Source organism: Schistocerca nitens, chromosome 1, assembly GCF_023898315.1.
Source record: "Schistocerca nitens isolate TAMUIC-IGC-003100 chromosome 1, iqSchNite1.1, whole genome shotgun sequence".
NCBI classification, from domain to species: domain Eukaryota; kingdom Metazoa; phylum Arthropoda; class Insecta; order Orthoptera; family Acrididae; genus Schistocerca; species Schistocerca nitens.
This window is the reverse complement of record NC_064614.1, coordinates 74,107,770-74,132,360: the sequence shown is the minus strand read 5'-3', so window position 1 is coordinate 74,132,360 and position 24,591 is coordinate 74,107,770. Positions and strand designations below refer to the sequence as shown.

Below are 24,591 nucleotides of genomic sequence, written 5' to 3'. Positions count from 1 at the left end.
ACGTTAAGTCCCATAGTGCTCAGAGCCATTTGAACCATAACAAAGACACAATACATTGTCATCCCTAATATGGTGTAGGAAATCGGTGACATTCGAAACAGCTTCTAGACGTCCCGCAATGGTAAATACAAGTGATGGACGGTTTTCAATGGGTTATCATACCTTTCTAAAGGCAAAATAGAGGCAATTTCAAGTAAAGGTTACGGATGACAGCGATCATGCACCCTTTTCTCTAAAGTAGACAAGAATGGCTCAATAATATTGAGATCTGCTAACTGTGGCGACTGCAGGAGATGCGCCAATTGATCGTCGAACTCGCAAAACCAGTCCTGGACGATAAGAGCTCTCTGGACATGAGGGCTGTCGTCTTGGAACACGAAAGCACCAACTGGAAACAAATATTGTGCCACAGGGCGGATTTGGCCAGCCAAAACGGTCACATAAACCTTGGCTGTACGTGACCTTGCAGAGTGACCCTGTTCAGCATGGAATACGACGAAATGGCTGCTCAAATCATAGCCTACCTCCCCGCCATGTTTCACGCTTGGTGTCAACCAGTCCGCATCGTAGGCTTGGGAGGGAATGCGCCAGATCTAAATTTAGACGGGAGTTGGAAGCAATATGGAACAAAATCATTCGAGCAAATGATTTTCTTCCTTTGCTCCATGGTGCAAGTTGTATGGCTTCAGCACCATGTTTCCCTGTTACGGGTATTTGCATCACTGATATTTTCGAATCCCATCTGGCCTTTTAGTTCCCAGCTTATGATTTTGGTGCTGCCACTGTTCACGAATGCAGCATTCAGTTCTGTAGTGTCTTTCGTAGCTCTAGCCCTTTTCATCACAATGCTCTTTGAAAACCGTCTGTCACTGACACTCAGCACACACTTTCTTCCGCGTTGTGATTAGCGGACGATGTTTTCCCGCTTTCCCTGTATGCGGTATAAATCTTCGCAACGGTGCCTCTTCAAATAACTCAGCAAAACCTAATTATGAAAGCAACCACCATACTATTCACTTAGCTCCGACGTAAAGCACTCACACACACTTACACAGAACAGCGTTCTGAACACGACTGAAACTTGCGGTAAGTAGCGGTCGACAGAAACAGATCGCAGACGTCAGGCAGTTAGCGTGGACCTCGGTCAACATAACCTCATTCAAACATTAATCGATTTGTGTCTGCATCATAAAGTTGTTCTTCATTGAAAATGTCAGTTTACGAGCCTAATTCTCGTCATTTGTGGGAGGTGTTACTGTTTTGTTTCATTATGAAGAAAAGAGAGGTTGAGTTACGTCGAATGCTCCCAGCTAAGTATCGTAAAGACGGTATTAGTGAAATGACGTGTCTTGATTGGTTTCAACGCTTCAAGAAGGGTGATTTTAACGTCGTAGACCGGCATAGTGTTCAAGAGAGAATGTTTTCGGAGATGCAGAATTCGAGACAATGCTGAGTGGACACCCGAGTCAAACTCAAGAAGAACTGGCACAATTAGTGGGAGTGACACAGGACGCCATTTCAAAAGTCTCAAGGCTATGGGCATGATTCAGGAAGAATGACCTTGGGTCCCGTGTGAGCTGAAACCAAGAGACGTTGAACGGCGTTTGAGTGTTTGTGAACGGTTGCTTCAGAGGCAAAAACGGAAGGGATTTCTGCATCGCATTGTGACTGGGGACGAAAAATGAGTTCATTACGATAACCCTAAATGCAAAAACGCGTGGTGATACCCCGGCCATGCTTCCACGTCGACGGCCAAACCGAATATTCACGGCTCCAAGATCATACTCTGCATTTCATGGGACCAGTTCGGCGTCGTGTACTATGAGGTGTTTAAACCAAGTGACACAATCACAGGTGCTCGTTATCGAACGCAGTTAATGCGTTTGAACAGAGGAATAAAAGACAAACGGCCTCAATACAGCGAGAGGCACGATAAAGTGATTTTGCAGCGCGAGAACGATCGACACCACTTTGCGAAAACGGTCAAAACGTACCTGGAAACGTTAAAAAGGGAAGTCCTACCCCACCCGCCGTATTCTCCAGACATTGTTCCCTCTGACTATCACCTGTTTAGATCAATGGCGCATGGCTTGGCTGACCGACACTTTCAATCTCATGAAGAAGTCACAAATTGGATCGATTCGTGGATCGCTTCAAAAGATGAAAAAAGTTTTCGACGCGGGGTTCGTACACTGCCCGAAAGATGTGAGGAAGTAGTGGACAGTGACGGAAAATACTTTGAACGGTACATGTGTAACCAATTTTTTCATTAAAGCCTCACATGTTGGGGTAGAAACGGCGGAAGCAAAGTTGTACACCTCGTACAATAGCACGACCTGCAGGCTTGGCTAGCGTGTACATTTATGATCGAGCGTACATTCCACACGATGTTTCTATATCTTTGTGAGACCACTGAATTTCCAGTTACCAGTTTAAGAGGATCGTATTAATCTTGTATATTTTGTGTAAGCAGCTGGCCACCTTGCTGGCAGATGGAGCCGAGCACGAACGTGAAGAGCTCCGGGTAGGTGACGTGCGTGAGCTCGCCCTCGATGCCGCGCCTGGCCGCCAGGCGCAGCTGCAGGCCGAACAGCAGCAGCGTCAGCACGCACAGCAGCACGCAGCACGCCCACACGGCCGTGCTGAACGGCAGCGTGAAGATGTTCGTCACGCTCGCCAGCGTCGGCTGCCGGAACACCACGGCCGTCCTGCGGGCACGCCACACTTACCTCACCACAGTGCGTGTTCCGTGCCACAAAATGGCTGGTGTTACCCAGAGCGCTTTGTACACCTTATATAGTCGATAAACTCCTTATCATTCCTTTTTCCTCCGCCGAATAACAATAATTGGTGACGTTTGTTTCAATTACCACAGTCATGGACGTGCCACTGATTTGTATTAATATGAAAGAGTGTAAGTCTTACTAACAAGGGAACCTCCCCATCGCACCCCCCTCAGATTTAGTTATAAGTTTGCACAGTGGATAGGCCTTGAAAAACTGAACACAGATCAGTCGAGAAAACAGGAAGAAGTTGTGTGGAACTATGAAAAAAATAAGTAAAATATACAAACTGAGTAGTCCATGCGAAGACAGGCCACATCAAGGACAGTGGGAGTTAAGGAGTGCCGTGGTCCCGTGGTTAGTGAGAGCAGGTGCGGATTGGAAGGTCCAAGGTTCAAGTCTTCCCTCGAGTGAAAAGTTTAATTTTTTATTTTCAGTTTATGTGACAAACTCTTATGTTTTCTTTACTTTTTTGGGAGTGATTATTACATCCACAATAAAACCTAAATCGGGCAAGGTAGAAGAATCTTTTTACCCATACGCCAAGTGTACAAGTTAGGTGGGTCGACAACATATTCCTGTCATGTGACGCACATGCCGTCACCAGTGACGTATAGAATATATCAGACGTGTTTTCCTGTGGAGGAATCGGTTGACCTATGACCTAGCGATCAAATGTTTTCGGTTCCCATTGGAGAAGCACGTCCTTTCGTCTACTAATCGCACGGTTTTGCGCTGCGGTCGCCAAACACAGACACTAAACTTATTACAGTGAACAGAGACGTCAATGAACGAACAGACACATCATAACTTTGCGAAAATAAAGAAAGTAAAACTTTCAGTCGAGGGAAGACTTGAACCAAGGACCTATCGTTCCGCAGCTACTCACGCTAACCACGGGACCACGACGCTCCTGAGCTCATGTTCTGCTTGATGTTGCCTATCTTGCGCATTGACTACTCAGTTTGTATATTTTGCTTATTTTTTTCACACTTCCACACAACTTCTTCCTGTTTTCTCGATTGATCTGTGTTCAGTATTTCAGGGCCTATCCACTGTGCCAACTTATAACTAAATCTGAGGGGGGTGTGATGGGGAGGTTCCCTTGTAAGGAAACAAAGACTGTGCTCATCATTTAAGTATCAGGGGTTTCACTTGAATATTTCTCGGATGTTCAGCCCTGTTGCGTCGTCCAGCAGGCGCGATGTTATGGCAATCTAACTTCTTGCCATTTTCACTTGCTTCTGGGGCCCAGGAACTCCTGAGCCGGCCGTTGTGACCGAGCGGTTCTAGGTGCTTCAGTCCGAAACCGCGCTGCTGCTACGGTCGCAGGTTCGAATCCTGCTTCGGGCATGGATGTGTGTGATGTCCTTAGGTTAGTTAGGGTTAAGTAGTTCTACGTTTAGGGGACTGATGACCTCATGTGTTAAGTCCCTTAGTGCTTAGAGCCATTCGAACCAGGAGCTCCTGAAGATGGCAAGACGTCGGCTTGCCGAAATATTGCGCGTGTTGGGCGACACCAACGAGCTGAATACCCGAGCCCTAAAATCAAACATCAGATGTTTCTGTTACATGTGTTGTCATCTGTGATAAAATTAAGGTCAATTTTAACAATTCATAAGGATTCAAGCACTAAACTACACTTTTCTTTTAATGGTGACCGTGACAGGTAAAGTTTACTATATTACACGCAGTGATGTTTCCGTATAGGTTGTTTCCAAGACTTCATTATTTAGCAGTTAGGTAATATCACTGTTGAACATAATAATATACATCACAATAAAAATACTTACGCTTACAGCATGTTATGATTCACAGTTATGGTGGGGGAAATGCAACATTTGGTGGTGTTTATACAGGCACAATTATGAAGACCATACCGTAATGGGAAAAATGGGCTAAGGCCTGGAAACAGGAAGCCTATCCTTAAAAATGATGCTAGCTAAGTCTGAATTTTAGGATAATAAAGTGAATAAATGGGTATTATTTGTAGAGGGATAAGGTGGTAGACAAATATGTTTGAATGGAGAATAAAGTCGATTAGAAAGAAATGGAGGAACAGGAGCAACTGCAATAATAAATAGACATACATGAAATAAACATTTGTGATTAATGTGACAGAGTAAGTGAGCTGAAGTACCAGTAAGGAGACAGTAGTCGAATCAGAAAATGAGAGTCTATTAAGCAGTTGGCTCATGCTGAGAAGTGTCGCACAAGAGGCAGCGGTTATGTATGGGCAAATGCAAAGAGAGAGTAGAAGATCCCTTATCTGCTGCGGGAAATGTAAGTAGAGTGACAGTAAAGAACTTAAAAGAGCTTGGAAGAATTCAGTGTGTCATGCGAAGATCAAAAAAGATTCACACCAACGAATGACGAATTTTTATTCAAACGTTTAATTTACTGTCTACGAAAATTTTTTATACTGTACTAAATAATATGAAACAGAGCATCTACGTAACTATGTCCTGAGATCTAGTGCAAAATTTGAACGGATAAGGGTACGATATCTCAACTTAAAGAGAGATTTGGAAAGTTAAAAGTGAATTAAGGGAAAATCTCAACAAAATTGGACATTTTATGAATGGTAACAAGTTTGATCATATTTCCATATCAGACATTAATAGTGTTAACCATGAATTCAGCGTATCTAAGATTCGTAGTAACGCTGAGTAAATATAACACTAGAAGTGTATGCCGACGGGGGACAGGAGTAGAAATAAAAACTGAAAATATGTTCAGCAGTTATCTCATACCAAGATTAGACACAGGAGAAACAGGGGCTATCAATCGGCAACCAAAATCAGTAACAGGTAGCGACGGAAAACAGTCAAAAAATGTTATGCTTAAACTCAGAGATTGTAGAGGAAAATGTTGTCCTACAACTACTAAATGGAGGTGACAGATTTCAGAGACATTAGTTATTTATCAGTCGATATTGTTCCTTACTTATGACGTAGTTATATAACATATTAATTTTATTGTAAAATTCATTCATGTACTGGCATATACTTAATGTGACAGCACCCTCGCTGACAGAACTCGAAGTAACATTGAACTTAATAAGAAATATATTTATTAGAGTTAAAGTGTGAGGAGGTTCATATAAGAAAATGCAGATTGTTTTCTTTGAGCTAAAATATCATCTGAAATATATATGAAACATATTCTTTTTTAATGTATTAACACTTGACAATATTAAAAAATCTACAAGCATCTAGCTACACACATAGGTCACGACGTACTTGAGATAGAAAGCTTCTGCGGCGAAGTCCACGTACGGCATTCTGTCACGCCTCATGAAGAGCGACGAGGCGGCTATCTGGATTTCTTCGCGCTGCATCATGCCTATCACACCGTCGAACGTGCCGTTAGTCTGCCACCCGTAACTGTCTGTGTAGTACACTTCCATTCTGGAAAATATCACGAGGTAATAAAACTTATCAGCAATAATAGCTGTGGATGATATTTTGACAACTCATTTTTTTCATATTTCATTAAGGAAACGTTTTGCATCAATATATAACTTCTAAAATAGCAGTGCTTTCAAAGTACCGGATAAACATTTCATTCTACTTTCATTAAATTTTAAACACAACGTGTGCTGCAAGCAGTTTGTATGAAAATGGCCTTACAGGTACATCTGCCCTTCTTTCTAATTTTCGACTACGTTTGTACATTGTAAATATCATCTCAGAGACTTAAAGTTTCATGATGTCCAATACCCTTTGGCTTTAAGTCGCTTTCACTTTCTTTAGAATTATGCAATGGTAGAACTGTTTACTATCATTAAATTACTTTCAGTAACGTGAGAAGGATACGTGTATCTTAAATGTTACATACGTGGGTCCGTTTACTGAATGGTGTACTGTGTAAGGGGAATCGCTCACTTACCGGAGTTATATGCAGTTGTGTCAATGTGTGATTGCACTGCTTTTTGTTTCTGGTCTCAACAGTGGGCCTGGTTTGGCGCTCGCCAGCAGGCTGCGAATATGGCGCAGAAGTGTGAGTGAGGGTTAACTGTTGACTGGTCTCGTGTAAACAAGTCGCACCAGTCAGATACCTTTATTGAGTTGTATCGTTCATGTTTTACGTGTAGGGCATTCTGTGTGATAGAGGCGCACGATAAAAAAATTTATTATTATCACGAAAGACGTTTTGTGGATGCTGTAAAACACACTCAGGTGACAAAAGTCATGAGGTACCTCATAATATCGTGTCGGACGTCCTTTTTTCCCTACGTTGTACAGCAGCTCTACATGTCATAGACTCAACAAGTAATTTTAAGTCCAGTGCAGAAATATTGGCCCACGCTTTCTCTACAGCGGTCCATAATTACGTAAGTGTTCCCGGTGTAGGATTTTGTACGCGACGTGACTTGTCGATCATGCCAGATAAGATTAGATGGAATTCATGTCGGGGTATCTGAGTATCCCAATCATTCACTCCATGGTCCGTTGACAATGCCTACTGTCATCCATAGAAATCCAGTCTACATTGGTGATGAGGTGGAGCTCGGCAGCTGTCACATAATTGTGAAACTTCATTGTACGTTACCATCATCTGTTTATTTTTACGCTCACTGCTATGGGTTTCGATCAGTAGACCATTATCAAGCCGAAGCTTAAGGACAGACAAAATATTTGAACTGCACAGGTCACAATATGTTGACAAAATAAAAGTTATGGAGTTAAATAACGTAGAAATTACTGACAAGTCGTAACCAGCTGGTCACTACAATGTTGGACGTTAACAATTTTAATGTAGGATGAAATATATAGCTTCCGTAACAATTAATGATCTCCAAAAGACAAGGATATGTAGAAGACGCACTCAAGCCAAACATAAATTTCAAACTGAAGGAAATTATGACGGACTACTAGCAAAACAAATTTTTTAACAGAAAAGATCAAAGACAAATTCCTATGAACCTTGGACAGAAATCGTTAGAGGGTGTCTGCAGTTGTAACATTGATTAGCACATGTGCATTTGAGATCTTTGGAGTACTTTGGACTATATCGTTTTAACAATGATGTAAACATCGAAGAGGCTTAACGAAAAATGTATTTATCAAACGGTGTCAAAAATGCATAATCTTGAAAACGCATACAAAGAAGTGACATGTGTATTGAAGGAAAGCTTCACAAAACATGAAATGTCAAATTAATAAAAAGTGAACAAGAAATAATTGAATTAACCATCATTAAAGTTACGTGTCATTCATGAATTAATATGAGGGAACAAGCGATTTTTAATCATATCAATCAAGCGAGCATGTAAACAGCTGTAGTGACAAGCTGGTTGCGAGTTGCCGGTAATTTCTACGTTATTTAATGCAATACTTTTTATTTTGTGAGCATATTGTGACATGTGCACTTTAAAGATTTTGTCTGTCCGTTAGGCTTCGTCCTGATAATGGTCTACTGATCGAGACGGTAGCACTGAGCATAAAAATAACAAGCTGATGATCATTTACGATAAAGTTTCAAGAAACCTATCGTTGAATGGCTGCAGATATCTCCGAGTAGCCGAACATAACAATTTCAAGTCAATTACCGGTTCAGTTGGACCAGAGGACCCGGCCCATTCGATGTAAACACAGCCCACATCATTATGGAGTCACCATCCGCATGCACAGTGCCTTTTTGACAGCTTGGATACGAGGCTTTGTGGGTCTGCATCATACTTGAACCCTACCGTCAGCTCTTACCAACTGAAATTGGGACTCATCCGCCGAGGCCACGGTTTCCTCTTCACCTGGAGTCCAACCGCTATCGTCACGAGCCCAGTAGAAGATCTGCTGTTGACGTCGTGCTGCTAGCAAACACATTCGTATCAGTCATATGCTGCCACAGCCCATTAACGCCAAATTTAGCCTTACTGTTCTAATATATGAAGGACATGGAAGAACTAGGAATCTCGAAGGAGGATCTTGTAACAAAATCACAGAAATACAGCGAATGGGTAAAAACAAACACAATAACACTCACGCACAAACCAAGGCAGAGACGAAATGTGGTGTATTCAGAGGAGGAAAGAAAACGAAGATCGGAACGGCTCAAAAAAATATGGGCTAAAAAGAAAGAAGAAACAGCCAAACAAATGAAACGGCTAAGGACGACTACAAGATTTGAACTAAAGTGATCCAATAGGGTCGTAAAAGTTAAAATAAATAAATATGCGTTCGCCACACGTTCCACATTGAATTCTGCGGCTATTTCAGGTAGTTCTGCTTGTCTACTAGCACTGCCAACGCTAAGCAAACGCCGCTGAGCTCGATCGTTAAGTGAAGGGCGTCGGCGATTTCCTTGTCCGTCGTGAGAGGTAATGAATGTAATTTGGTATATTCAGTACACTATTGACGCTGAGAGTCTAACGATTTCCGAATCTGAGTGTCCCATTCGTCTAGCTCTAAAGACCATTTCGCGTTCAAAGTCTATTAATTCCCGTCTTGCGGCCACAATCATATCGAATATCTTTTCAGATGAATCACCTGAGTACAAATGACACAGCCGCCAATCCGCAGCCCTTTTATACCTTGTGTACGCGATACCACCACCATCTGCTTACACTATGTGATCAAAAGTGTCCGAACACCTGGCTGAAAATGACTTAAAGTTCATGACACCCTCCATCAAGTTCGTGGCACACTCCATCGCTAACGCTGGAGTTCAATATGGTGCCGGCCCACACTTAGCCTTGATGACATTTACACTCTTGCATACATACGTTGAATCAGGTGGTGGAATGTTTCTTGGGGAATGGCAGCTCATTCTTCACGGAGTGCTGCACTGAGGAGAGGGATCAATGTCGGTCGGTGAGGCCTTGCACTAAGTCGGCGTTCCAAAACATCCCAGAGGTATTCTGTAGGATTCAGGTTAGGACTCTGTGCAGGCCAGTCCATTACAGGGATGTTATTGCCGTGTTACCAATCCGCCACAAACTGTGCATTATGAACACGTGCTCAATTGTGTTGAAAGATGCAACCGATATCCCCGAATTGCTCTTCGATAGTGGGAAGCAAGAAGGAGCTTATAACATCAAGGTAGGCCTGTCCTGTAATAGTGACACGCAAAACAACAAGGGCTGCAAGCCATCTCAATGAAAAATACGACCACACCATAACACCACCGCCTCCGAATTTTACTGTTAGCACTACACACGCTTGCAGATGGCATACACCGGGCATTGGCCATACCCACACCCTGCCATCGGATCGCCAAATCGTGTACCGTGATCCGTCACTGCACACAACGTTTTTCCACTGTTCAATCGTACAATGTTTACGCTACTTACACCAAGCGCGGCGTCGTTTGGCATTCACCGGCGTGATGTGTGGCTTATGAGCAGACGCTCGGCCATGAAATCCAAGTTTTCTCACCTCCCGCCTAACTGTTATAGTACTTGCAGTGGATCCTGATGCAATTTGGAATTCCTCTGTGATGGTCTGGATAGATGTCCGTCTATCACACATTACGACCCTCTTCGACTGTCGGCGGTCTCTGTCAGTCAACAGACAAGCTCGGCCTGTACGCTTTTGTGCTGTACGTGTCCCTTCACGTTTCCACTTCACTACCACATCGGAAACAGTGGACCTAGAGATGTTTAGGAGTGTGGAAATCTCGCGTACAGACGTATGACACAAGTGACTTTACCACGTTGCAAGTCCGTGATTTCCGCGGAGCGCCCCACTCTGCTCTCTCACGATGTCTAATGACTACTGAGGTCGCTGATATGGAGTACCTGGCAGTACGTGGCAGCACAGTTCACCTAATATGAAAAATGTATGTTTTTGGGGGTGTCCGGATTCTTTTTATCAAATAGTATTTGTGCATATCGCTATCTCACGAGCTTTATCACTTCAGTGCAAATGTAGCTTTTGTTCTGCATTGGTTTGAGTTATGGGTTCACATGCGACCATCAGAGATATTGTTTTCAGAAATTAGCATCAAAGGATCCTATCAATAAAGTGTGTGAGGCTACTCCCTACGTAGCGTGCACGGGAAACAGAGGACCAAAATCATAATCAGTGGGACGGTAGTAGGAGAGGAGCTTACAAGCTTATAAACAATGTCAACTATCGACTTGTCTGGTAATGACCGTGCACAAACTTGCATTTGAACAGACTGAAAAGACGTGTGGGACTTCCTCCATGTAGTACGTACGCTTCTTGTAACATGTTGCCGCAGACTTGTAAATAAATGGCAAGCTTTTGTGTATTTATTATTGTCTGGTTCCCAAGAAACTGATCGATGATAGGAGTTGTTCTGTCTCTTCACTCTAACATCCAGAAAATTGACGATTGCCCAGTATGTATCGATGAAAAGTTTTTCTTAGAAATTTGCGTATTTATATTTTCCTCTTAAGTTATTTAATGTGGAGAAGTATTTTAAACACTAGCCACATACGGAGGACTGAAAAAATCAAATCATAATATAGCCATACTAATGTGAGTTTTCTGAGTATCAACTAAATCATCTGTGGTTTTTTTTTTCTGTCTGGATGGTTTACTCAAAAATCCCGCGGTCAGTCCCGATTGTCACGCTTGTCCTGAAGAACAAAGACATTGAAGTGACATTTATGTCAATTCTTGTCACCTATCAGAGTCTGAATAAATTGCCTCAACTCAGAGTACAAATATAACTACTTATTTTGGAGGATATGAAAAGGTGTAACACCAAATGAAATGTACAGGACGCAGAGGGAATGTCGATAGGCTAAAGGAGGTGGTCGCTTCAGGGGCTGCCGAAAGTCGTAATTTAAAAAAAAAAAAAAACTGCATTTTTGCGGGTTAGGGTTCAAAATGGGACCCTTCAGTAAAGCTCGAGTTATTCCACATGTTAGTCTCCTGCACTACAGTACGGATGTCAAGTTTTAAAATTGTTCGAAAGAAACAGTGATATTTTAGGCCGAATAAGGAAGAATAGGTTCAAATGGTTCAAATGGCTCTGAGCACTATGGGACTTAACAGCTGTGGTCATCAGTCCCCTAGAACTTAGAACTACTTAAACCTAACTAACATAAGGACACCACACACATCCATGCCCGATGCAGGATTCGAACCTGCGACCGTAGCAGTCGCGCGGTTCCGGACTGCGCGCCTAGAACCGCGAGACCACCGCGGCCGGCAGGAAGAATAGGAAGAGACCGAGGTGGACACAAGTTACAAGAAAGATGAGGTATGTTCTCTGAAATTTCGGACAAACTGCCGGATTTCAGCAACTTGAGGCCACTTTACTTCGGCGCAGAGTCTTCTGGCCACATTCAGTTGTATACTGGCCAAAAGACACTGAGCTCGCCTGTTCAAAACCACATAGCGCACGCATTGCGTATTGAGGTGTCACTGCGCAAATGTTGCTAGAGAGCATGCGAGTTCAGTATGGGTGTGTTCGTTTCTGTGAGTGCCTTCCGTGTTGACATCCTGCTTTGTTGATATCATTTCGATCATTTCAACAGAGCAAAACCGCAGAACAATGCCGGCTACACGGAGCAAGAAGTTTTTCGGTGACAGGATTCTATACATTATTTAACTGGAAACCACAGTCCCGATTTATATGGGTTGTAGGCAGTCGTATTTCCACTGATTCATTGATATCAGTGTTCCAAATGTTTGAAATATGTTCCATATTTTTTGTTTCATTGTATTTCATCGAAGGACCAGTGTAAATGTAGTGGTCTGCGATAGCGGATTTGCTGTTTGCAGGAGGCGAGTGTATCGCCCAGTCCCAACCCTCCTGAAGAGTGTGCATTCTTTGCCAAGTGTTTACTTTCACACATACAGTATCTTATAAACACCAGCGTTGCGCAGATCTAAGTTTTATTTCACGGATCCCAGAAGCGCACAGATTTTTTATGGAGGTCGAAACATCACTTGAACACTATGTTTTCTTACTCAGCCTATTTTCGCGCGAAACATTTCCAATACGTGGCTGGCAGTCCGTCGTCTTGAAGACCTCATCCTATTCCTTACTGTGCAGACTGTACGTCTGTATCTGCTGAGACGAATATCCGTTTTCCAGGAACAGAATTTGGAGCTGTTCCAGTTCCAATTTTTGGTTATAGGCTTGTACGGGGCATAGTCGAAACGCCAATTGTTTGTGGCATAGTTCACCACAATACAGAGACAGACACAAGTTACAAGAAAGAGGGAGGGGGGCCTATCGATATCTGCCCTGTAGTAGAGCTAAAGCACAGGAGTCCAAGTGAGATTCACGAGTGTCTCTCTGCAGGCAGGTGAGGAGGTAGACACATGGCCTCTTTTCCACGCACGCTGTTGGTTGTTAAAGAAATGCTGTGTTAGGCTGTGGATTCTTGGGCCAGAGATCCACGGCGCGACAGCTACGAGCAAGAAGTGGCAGTCATTGCAGCGGTGCCAGTGGCACTGGATTTTAGTTGGCAGTCTAGTGGGAAGTGCTGGCCAATGTGGTTGGATTCCGAAATCGGCACAGTCATGTCAGTTGGTACAGTGATATACACTTGTGTGCACATCCTAAGGACGAAAGCAATTTTCGCATGGTGTGACATTGCCACGTAACATATCGCGGTGTCGGATAGACCGTCAGTTACAGAGCACCTTGTGTTCCTGCTGCTAATAAGTCGAATACACCGCTCGTTTGTTGTTTATTTTTACCAGGTTCCAACAGGAGCGTCTGATTTATTTACGGATACCTGTATAGTAACTAGATTATTTTTGTAATTTCTTGGGTGTTCGAGTGCTTACTAGGCACAAGGTTTTATTTTAACAACAGTGTAGCGTTGCTATCGACGCTAGTATTGTACATGCTTATGTTTGTTTTGGTTAGTGTAGCTCAGTGTCGTTTAGACCGTTAGTGAGAAAGCACTTCGAATTCCAGCTGCTAATATGCAGAGGAGAGAGCAGACAGGTGGAAAGAATACATTGAAAGCCTCTATTAGGGTGAAGATTTGTCTGATGTGATAGAAGAAGAAACAGGAGTCGATTTAGAAGAGATAGGGTATCCAGTATTAGAATCGGAATTTAAAAGAGCTTTAGAGGACTTACGGTCAAATAAGGCAGAAGGGATAGATAACATTCCATCAGAATTTCTAAAATCATTGGGGGAAGTGGCAACAAAACGACTATTCACGTTGGTGTGTAGAATATATGAGTCTGGCGATATACCATCTGACTTTCGGAAAAGCATCATCCACACAATTCCGAAGACGGCAAGAGCTGACAAGTGCGAGAATTATCGCACAATCAGCTTAACAGCTTATGCATCGAAGCTGCTTACAAGAATAATATACAGAAGAATGGAAAAGAATTGAGAATCCGCTAGGTGACGATCAGTTTGGCTTTAGGAAAAGTAAAGGGACGAGAGAGGCAATACTGACGGTACGGCTAATAATGGAAGCAAGGCTAAAGAAAAATCAAGACACTTTCATAGGATTTGTCGACCTGGAAAAAGCGTTCGAAAATATAAAATGGTGCAAGCTGTTCGAGATTCTGAAAAAAGTAGGGGTAAGATACAGGGAGAGACAGGTCATATACAATATCTACAACAACCAAGAGGGAATAATAAGAGTGGACGATCAAGAACGAAGTGCTCGTATTAAGAAGGGTGTAAGACAAGGCTGTAGCCTTTCGCCCCTACTCTTCAATCTGTACATCGAGGAAGCAATGATGGAAATAAAAGAAAGGTTCGGGAGTGGAATTAAAATACAAGGTGAAAGAATATCAATGATACGATTCGCTGATGACATTGCTATCCTGAGTGAAAGTGAAGAAGAATTAAATGATCTGCTGAACGGAATGAACAGTCTAATGAGTACACAGTATGGTTTGGGAGTAAATCGGAGAAAGACGAAGGTAATGAGAAGTAGTAGAAATGAGAACATCGAGAAACTTAACATCAGGATTGATGGTCACGAAGTCAATGAAGTTAAGGAATTCTGCTACCTAGGCAGTAAAATAACCAATGACGGACGGAGCAAGGAGGACATCAAAAGCAGACTCGCTATGGCAAAAAAGGCATTTCTGGCTCAGAGAAGTCTACTGTGGGAAAATCGGAACAGAAGAGAATCGAAGCATTTGAGATGTGGTGCTATAGACGAATGTTGAAAATTAGGTGGACTGATAAGGTAAGGAATGAGGAGGTTCTACGCAGAATCGCAGAGGAAAGTAATATGTGGAAAACACTGATAAGGAGAAGGGACACGATGATAGGACATCTGCTAAGACGTGAGGGAATGACTTCCATGGTACTAGAGGGAGCTGTAGAGGGCAAAAACTGTAGAGGAAGACAGAGATTGGAATACGTCAAGCAAATAATTGAGGACTTAGGTTGCAAGTGCTACTCTGAGATGAAGAGGTTAGCACAGGAAAGGAATTCGTGGCGGGCCGCATCAAACCAGTCAGTAGGCTGATGAAAAAAAAAAAAAAAAAAAAAAAAAAGCTGAGTACACCATTTGTTTGTTGTGTACTTTTAAGAGCTTCAAACAGAAGCAACTGCAATAATGGATAGGAACTGTGACTGATGTGTACAGATGGGAGCTTAGTTGGCGACCCTTCACTCACAACTCCAGGCTGCATTCGCTTCCTTCACACAGCTTGAGGCTGCTGCCAAGGGGCAGTGGGGATGGGAGAGACATCGAGCACGTCCCATGTGCCCCTGTTTGGTCCGATGCTGAGGCTGCCCCAGGTACTGCCTGCACTGAGGTTGACCCCTCACCTGTGGTTGACTGGCAGATCATTCCAATGTCTGGCAGACACTGAAAAACTTTCCAAGGGGCCAATCGTAGGGCCTTCAAGGTTCGTATGACGAACAGGTTTCGGGTGTTATCTGTGGCTGACGATTTCTGTGAGCTGGATGCAGTCATCCACCCTGTCCCAGGAAGCTTCTCGGCCTGCAAGGTCTGAGCGTTCAGAGAGGGTGGGTTTCTTGGTAGTTGGGTGCTCCAATGCTAGGCGCGTAATGGGGCCCCTTAGGAACATGGCGGCCAAGGAGGGGAAGGAAGCACTCCGTGTGCATACTGGGGGGAGTCATTCTGTCTGTGGAAAGGCTGCTTCTGGATGCCATGAAGAATGCAGGTTGCAGCCAACTGCAGATGGTGGCGCATTTCGGTACCAATGACGTAGGTCGCTCTGGTTTTGGGCGGCTAGCGCAAATGGTAAAGACTGCTAGCGAGATTAAGGTGTTCACCATCTGCACCATCGTCGATAGAACCGGTTGTGGTCCTTTAGTGCATAGCCGAGTGGAGGGTCTGAATTACAGGCTCAGGCGGTTCTGTGACCGTGTAGGCTGCAGATTCCTTGACTTACGCCACCGGTTGGTCAGGTGTCCACTAGACACAGGAAGCGGCTACACGGGAAGCGTGGGCTGTGTGGAAGGGACTGGGCGGTTTTTTAGGTTAGAGGGCCTCAGTGAACGACATAAAGGTTGTCCATCTAGAAGGGGACAAGTAAAACACAATACGTTAGTTGTAGAAGTGATAGGTATTGTAGCTGTACATTATCGTAGCTGTGTTGGGAAAGAAACAGAGCTCGAAGCACTAATAGAAAACACTGATACTCATATAGTTATAGGTACAGAAAGCTTGCTGAAGCCGGAAATAAGTTCTGCAGAAACTTTTTCACATGATCTAACAGTGATCAGAAAAGATAGATTAAATACAACTGGTGGTGGAGTATTTATTGCGGTCAGAAGTAGAATGCCTTGTGGTGAAATTGAAGTATATAGTTCTTGTGAAACAGTATGGGTAGAGGTTATATTTGACAATCGCACTAAACCACTGATTGGGTCGTTTTACCGACCCCCGACTCAGAAGATATAGTTGCTGAAAAGTTCAAAGAAATCTTGATTCTCATTTCTAATTGGTAACCCACTCATACAAATACAGTCGGTGGTGACTTTAATCTACCATCGATATGCTGGAAAGATTATACGTTTAAAGTCGTAGACAGGCATAAAACTTCATCCGAAATTGTGCTGAACGCTTTCTCAGAAAATTAATTTGAACCATTAGTTCATAAGCCCACTCGAAGCGTAAATGGTTGCCAAAACATACTTCACCTCTTAGCAACAAATAATCCTGGACAAATAGTGAGTGTTGTCACGAATGCAGTGATTAGCGACCACAAGGCAGTAGCTGCTAGGCTGAATTCCGTAACTCCTACAACCATCAAAAAGAAACGCAAAGTACGAGTATATTTAATTAAAGAAGCTGATAACAATTCTCTTAACACCGTTTTAAGAGACAGTCTGCACTCCTTCCGATCTGATCATGTAAGCGTAGAAAAGTTATGAAATGATTTCAAAGGGATAGTATTGACAGAAACTGAAAGATATATACCTCATAAATTAATAAGTGATGGTACTGAACCCCCATGGCACACAAGCAGCGAAAATCTGCAGAAGCAGCGAAAAAAGCATGCCAAATTTAAAAGAATGCAAAATCCCTGAGACTGGCAAAGTTTTGCAGAAGTTCGAAATATGGCGTGTACTTCAATGCGAGATGGTTTTAATAATTTCCACAACGAAATTCTGTCCCAAAATCTGGCAGAAAACCCAAAGAGATTGTGGTCATAAATAAAGCACACCAGTGGCAAGACGCAATCAATACCTTCACTACGCGATAACAACGGTGAAGTCACTGATGACAGTGCCACTAAAACAGAGTTATTGAACACGATTTTCCGAAATTCGTTCACCAAAGAAGACGACGTAAATATTCATGAATTCCAATCATGAACAACTGCCAAGATGGGAAACATAGAAATAGATATCCTCGATGTCGCAAAGCAGCTTAAATCAGTTAATAAAAGCAAGGTTTATGGTCCAGATTGCATATTAGTCAGATTCCTCTCACAGTATGTTGATACAATAGCTCCATTTTTAGCGATTATATACAACCGTTCTCTCACAGAAAGATCCGTAACTAAAGACTGGAAATTTACTCAAGCCACACCAATACCCAAAAAGGGAAGTTGAAGTAATCCGTTGAATTAGAGGCCCATATCATCAATGTCGATTTGCAGTGGGGTTTTGGAACATATACTGTACTCAAACATTATGAAGTACCTCGAAGAAAACGTAGTCAGCACGGATTCAGAAAATATCGTTTTTGAGCAGCACAACTACCCATTTATACTCATGAAGTAATGAGTGCCAGTGACAGGGGATGTCAAATTTATTCCAAATTTTTAGATTTCCAGAAGGCTTTCGACACCGTTCCTCACAAGCGTCTTCTAACCAAACTGCGTGCCTATGGAATATCGCCTCAGATGTGGGACTGCATTCGCGATTTCTTGTCAGAAAGGTCACAGTTCATAGTAATAGACAGAAAGTCATCGCCTAAACCAGAAATAATACACGGCGTTCCTCAATGAAGTGTTATTAGATTACATTAGATTAATTATTCATTCCATAGATACATAAAAGAGGGAATCCTCATGGGTTTGGAATATGTCAGATAAACACATTACAAAAATGTAATTAGAAAAACTTGAGTTTCATTAATTTTAATGACCTTCAGCCAATAAACAGTAAAATTATGTACATGAATTAAATTTAAACTTCTAATATTTACAGGTTTAATACTTACATCTACTTTCATTAAATCCATCATTCAGACATTTGCTAGTTTCTTGGCTATTACAACCAAGTATTGTCAAAAATGAAAATAAATTATTCATTTCAGTGACCCTCAGTTAAGAACAGTCAGATTATGTACAAGGTTTAAAATTAAACTTCCACTATTTACAGGCTTAAGACTTACATCTGCTATCCATACATCCATCATTCACACAGTAGGTAGTTACTTGGCTGTTACAGCCAAGTATGGTCAAAAATTGAAGTATAATAAATTTGCGTTAAAATGTTCTACCGCACTTGTTGAGAAACTCATGGATGGAATAGAAGGAGTTGGCCACCAATAATTCCTTTAAATTATGTTTAAATTGTGCCTTGTCTGAAACTAAACTCTTAATGCTTGCTGGTAACTTATTGAAAATATGCATTGCTGAGTATTGGACTCCTTTCCGGGCAAGAGTAAGTGATTTCAAATCTTTATGTATATTGTTCTTATTCCTAATATTGATACTGTGTACTAAGCAGTTAGTTGAAAAAAGAGATGTATTATTTACAACAAACTTCACTAAAGAATAAATATACTGAAAAGCTGTGGTTAATATGCCCAATTCTTTGAATATGTTTCGACATGATGTTCTTGGATGTACTCTACGCTTCTGTACTCTAAAAATTTTTCTCGGATTGTGGAGTTACCCCAAAATAAGATACCATATGACATAATGTAGTGAAAATAAGCAAAATATGCCAGTTTTTTATATTTATACTATCCTATGACTGACATCATTCACATTGCAAACACAGACTAGTTTATGCTATTTAGCAGTTCGTTAGTATGTTGCTCCCAACTAAATTTATTATCAGGTTGTAATCCCAATAATTTTACACTCTGAACTTCTCCTATCTCCATGTCATCTTATAGGCCCTCTATTGTTCCTGATCTATATTAACGACATAGGAGACAATCGCAGTAGCCGTCTAGGATTGTTTGCAGATGATGCTGTAATTTACCGTCTTTTAAAGTCATCAGATGACCAAAACGAATTACAAAATGATTTAGATAAGATATATGTATGGTGAGAAAGGTGGCAATTGACCATGAATAAAGAAAAATGTGAAGTTATTCACGTGAGTACTAAAAGAAATTCGCTAAATTTCGATTACGCGGTAAGTCACACAAATCTGAAGGCTGGTGAACAACATTTCATCATTGCCTATAAAAACAACTTTAAGAGTTCTTCCTAAAACTCTATATAACTTTACTGAAATGTTCACCACATTTGTAAGCAAGACGAGTTCCTCAGGCAATGTTACGCAGGAAAGGTAATTGACCTAGAGAAGATGAAGTATGTGCTACAAGCTGGAACCTTGTGGAACAAAATACGTTCCCAGTAGCATGACACAGGTGTGTCTTGTGGAAGACATGGGACATGCCTGAAACCATTTCACAAAATTTCCGAAAACACTGCTATATTCTAAACTTCTTGGATGGTTGCTGTGATTTTCATTGGCAGGCACTTACGGCAGAGCACAGGTGCAAAAGTGATACGAGAGATGGTCTTCTGTTCATTGCCAGCCAATGCTGCAAATAACCGTTTATGCTTGCTTGTATTTCAGCATCATTACCCCAGTAGCAGAGACTGCATATAATTATACTTGCAAGGCGTGCGCACACCGACACTATTCCACTTTCATTGCCAAAGCACTGCGCGCGCACTTGTATCCAGCATTTACGATACGGCGACGTACGGCGTATCTCAGGTCTTGGGAGCCACGGTCATAATCCGAGTGGTGGCGGTGTCCGGAATGTGCAAATAAAGCAGCAGCGTATAATAGCCGGCGCTTCCCGTCCAACGTTCATAGGCGTCATTAAAAAGTTAATCAAATCAAAAGTATATCTGATTCGAACAATAAAAGGAATTGCGTGGCTACATTCCGAGGCTTTCTCAATTTATGAGATACTTCCCCTTCCCTTGTATGTTGCCCTATAAAAGAATTTTTATGCACCGGCATAGGGAGCTGTTTGGATCTCAGCACGTACTTAATTTCTGCTCTGCTGGCTTCTTGAAGGTTACAGGAAGGGCTGATTTTTACGACGAGACTGATATATTACAACGAGTCATAAACTATGGCGTAGTCGTAGAGCAGTCTTTCGCACTGGTATACTGCACGCTCTCCACAACCCCCCCCCCCTTTCCCACCGCCCAACCCCTCCCCGCCCCTCCTCCCGGCAACCCCCTTACGGTATGAGTTTACCAGGAAAAATTTGGGTTTGTAAATCTTAAGCGTTTTGAAAATACAGGGTGCCCCATTCATCTTGACCACCCTAAGTATCTGTTTGTCCAGATGCAAAATACAAAAAGGTTTCAAGCCAATGTTCTTCAGCCGTCAGGGGGACATCAATAAGCATGATTGCCTTAGTCGTAGCTTTGTTTTTTACAAAGGTATGAACAGCGATATGACTTTTCTTAAATAGCAGCCCGTATTGTTTATTCGGCATTTCATTTCCTCTCCTAAAGACCTATTTAAAAATGTATCACAGTATACCATTCACTGAAACACAACATTATTACACTACTGGCCATTAAAATTGCTACACCAAGAAGAAATGCAGATGGTAAACGGGCATCCATTGGACAAATATATTATACTACAACTGACATGTGATTACATTTTCACGCAATTTGGGTGCATAGATCCTGAGAAGTCAGTACCCAGAACAACCACCTCTGGCCGTAATAACGGCCTTGATACGCCTGGTCACTGAGTCAAACAGAGCTTGGATGGGGTGTACAGGTACAGCTGCCCATGCAGCTTCAATACGATAGCACAGTTCATCAAGAGTAGTTACTCGCGTATTGTGACGAGCCAGTTGCTCGGCCAATATTGACCAGACGTTTGGTGAGATATCTGGAGAATGTGCTGGCCAGATCAGCAGTCGAACATTTTCTGTGTCCAGAAAGGCCCGTACAGGACCTACAACATGCGGTAGTGCAGTATCCTGCTAAAATGTAGGGTTTCGCAAGAATCGAATGAAGGGTAGAGCCACGGGTCGTAACACATCTGAAATGTAACGTACACTGTTCAAAGTGCCGTCAGCGCTAACAAGAGATGACCGAGACGTGTAACCAATGGCACCCCATACCATCACGCCGGGTGATACGCCAGTATGGCGATGACGAATACACGCTTCCAATGTGCGTTCACCGCGATGTCGCCAAACACGGATGCGACCATCATGATGCTGTAAACAGAACCTGGATTCATCCGAAAAAATGACGTTTTACCATTCGTGCACCCAGGTTCGTCGTTAAGTACACCATCGCAGATGCTCCGGCCTGTGATGCAGCGTCAAGGGTAACCGCAGCCATGGTCTCCGAGCTGATACTCCATGCTGCTGCAAACGTCGTCGAACTGTTCGTGCAGATGGTTGTTGTCTTGGAAACGTCCCCATCTGTTGACTCAGGGATCGAGACGTGGCTGCACGATCCGTTACAGCCATGTGGATAAGATGCCTGTCATCTCGAATGCTAGTGATACGAGGCCGTTGTGATCCAGCACGGCGTTCCGTATTACCCTCCTGAACCCACCGATTCCATTTTCTGCTAACAGTCATTGGATATCAACCAACGCGAGCAGCAATGTCGCGATACGATAAACCGCAAATGCAATAGGCTACAAACCGACCTTTATCAAAGTCGGAAACGTGATGGTACGCATTTCTCCTCCTTACAAGAGGCATCACAACAACGTTCCAGCAGGCAACGTCGGTCAACTGCTGTTTGTGGATGAGAAACCGGTTGGAAACTTTCCTCATGTCAGCACGTTGTAGGTGTCGCCACCGGCGCCAGCCTTGTGTGAATGCTCTAAAAAGCTAATTATTTGCATATCACAGCATCTTCTCCCTGTTGGTTAAATTTTGCGTCTGTAGCACGTCATCTTCGTGGTGTAGCAATTTTGATGGCCCGTAGCGTAATTCCATAACACAACACTGACTTTGCGCCCGGGATCACAAACTCGTCCACTTGTTGTAGTTGTCAGAAAACAAATGTAATCAAGTGAAAGCTTAACATAAAATGGACTTTGACTCTCCTGTACCATTGTCCAAGGGTAGAACATCCAAAGGTGTTCACAGTGGTGACCCTGAACACCGACACATTTGTGCACTGGTTGAATTAAAGAATTATTTACTGCTTCCAGTGCTGCCTGCTGAAGAGAATTACAAGCAAGCACGACACGTTCCTACATGTCCTCTGGAGTTGTTGGAATATCGCGATAGACCACGTGTTTAATGCATCCCCAAAGAAGAAAGTCCAGAGGATTTAAATCATGACACCTAGCAGGACAAGTAACTGTTCCTTCTCGACGGATCCATCTGGCAGGATACCTTGGGTTCAGAACACGATGTGCACGCAAGGCATTATGAGCTGGACATCCATCGTGTTGATACCACATAAGCTTTCTGGTTCTTAGCGGCACTTCATCCAGAAGAGGAAGAAGAATTTGTCTGAGGAAGTTAGCATACGCTGTGCCGTTTAGACTAGCATTGATGAAATAAGGGCCAATAAAGTGCCAAGCATCCCACACCAGACATTAACTCTCCATTGACGCTGATGTTCCACCTGTCTAAGCCACTGTGGGTTGTCGCGGGACCAATAATGCATGTTCCTTGTATCTACCTGTCCTTTGTTTGAGAAGGAACATTCATCGGTAAACAGAACATTGGAGAAGAACTTCGGGTTGGCGAGGATTTGCTGCTGTGCCCACTGACGGAACTGTACACGATTCTGGAAATCATCCTCACGCAATTCTTGACGTAGGTGTACATGATAAGGATGGAACCGGTGACGTGTAAGAATACGAAGTACACTGGTTTTAGGAATGCCAGTCTCGTGTTCAAGCTGTCGTGTGCTCACATGTGGAGTCATAGCAACGGAAGAGAGAACAGTAACTTCGGCAGCTTCGTCTGTGCGAGTGCTACGATGATTGCGTTGACGTGAGTTGAAACTTCCCGTTTCCTGAAGCCTCGCAAGAAGACGAGAAAAAATCCGTCGGTAAGGTGGGTTCCCCATAGATGAGTAGCATTTCTATCTTCTCTTCATTGGTGTACATTCGTCTCACATAACTCCGTAACTGACGATGATTACAGTAATTGCTTTCAGTCATAGATCAGTGATAAAGTGTTTGACAGTGCATTTCATTTAAAATTTATTCTAAGTAGAAAGGTATCTCGCTGAGAGAGACTTAACCTGTGTACAGTTTTCGATTGTGTGGTGAGTATTAGTAGTAATATTGTTGAGACCATCCTGTTTGACTGAGCACTGAAGACAATAGTGTGTATCAGTATCTGTTGTACTTAGGCAAATAGTTTGTTCTGCTCTGAGTATCGGCTCCAACCTTAACGTTAATATATGCTTGTGATAGAGTCCATTGCACTCTCGTGTGGCAAAGAATAGGTTGTGTTTGTCCATTAAAGTTACTCTTATTCATTGTCTTGAATAGGAATGTCACTCATTCTTATACCTAATTAGGCTGGCGACCGTTTTCCTTATCATTTGTACAGTGTGGATATGCAAATTTTGTTTGTTACTGTTTAAACATTTACGCAGTTCTGACTTTCCCTTTCGATAAGCCACTTCCGTTGGGTAAATCACGGTCAACATAACAAAATTCCTTCCAGAGGGTAACACTGCTCTGCTTCTTTATACTATAATTGCTTTGACTAATAATTTAGTGATACAATTTGCCTCCAGTTCTGAGGTTATGCTTCAATAGCAGTAGTGGTAGTGTTATAAGGAGAATCGACAATTCCGTCCTCTACGATGCGAGTTGTGTGAACAGCAGCCGTGTCACAGCGTAGCCAGTGGGTAACAAATGTAGGACCATCGGATGGAACTAATCACCCAAAAACAACAACATAGTCCTTGACGGTAATGCGACGTGGTGGAGTAACCGTTGGGCTTATTGAATACTACGATATGACTATCATTATCATCGTCTAATACCCGCCATGTCTCACTCTTGGAAGGAAGCAGTTGGCAACGTGGCCTTGGGACAGTGTACGCCAGACATAAGCTCTGCCAGGTGTTGGAAACAGCATTTAACAAGATCATCCTACCAAATGGGCTTCTTCCATTTCTCCATAGTCTGGGCCTTATTGCTTCGACACCAATTCTTCCTGTTATACCGGGTTCCCGGGTTCGATTCCCGGCGGGGTCTGGGATTTTCTCTGCCTCGTGATGACTGGGTGTTGTGTGGTGTCCTT

General features: G+C 42.8%; 1 protein-coding gene across 1 annotated transcript in view; it reads right to left on the bottom strand.

Moving 5' to 3' along the window:
- The window catches only part of LOC126234580 (ionotropic receptor 75a-like), a 432,638-nt gene that overhangs the window by 108,023 nt on the left and 300,024 nt on the right, over positions 1–24,591 (bottom strand). The window contains exons 5-6 of the mRNA XM_049943292.1: positions 6,026–6,193; positions 2,482–2,708 (exon numbers count right to left, since the gene is read on the bottom strand). Of these exons, the coding sequence (XP_049799249.1) occupies positions 2,482–2,708; positions 6,026–6,193 (395 nt within the window). The remainder of the gene's footprint in view (positions 1–2,481; positions 2,709–6,025; positions 6,194–24,591) is intronic.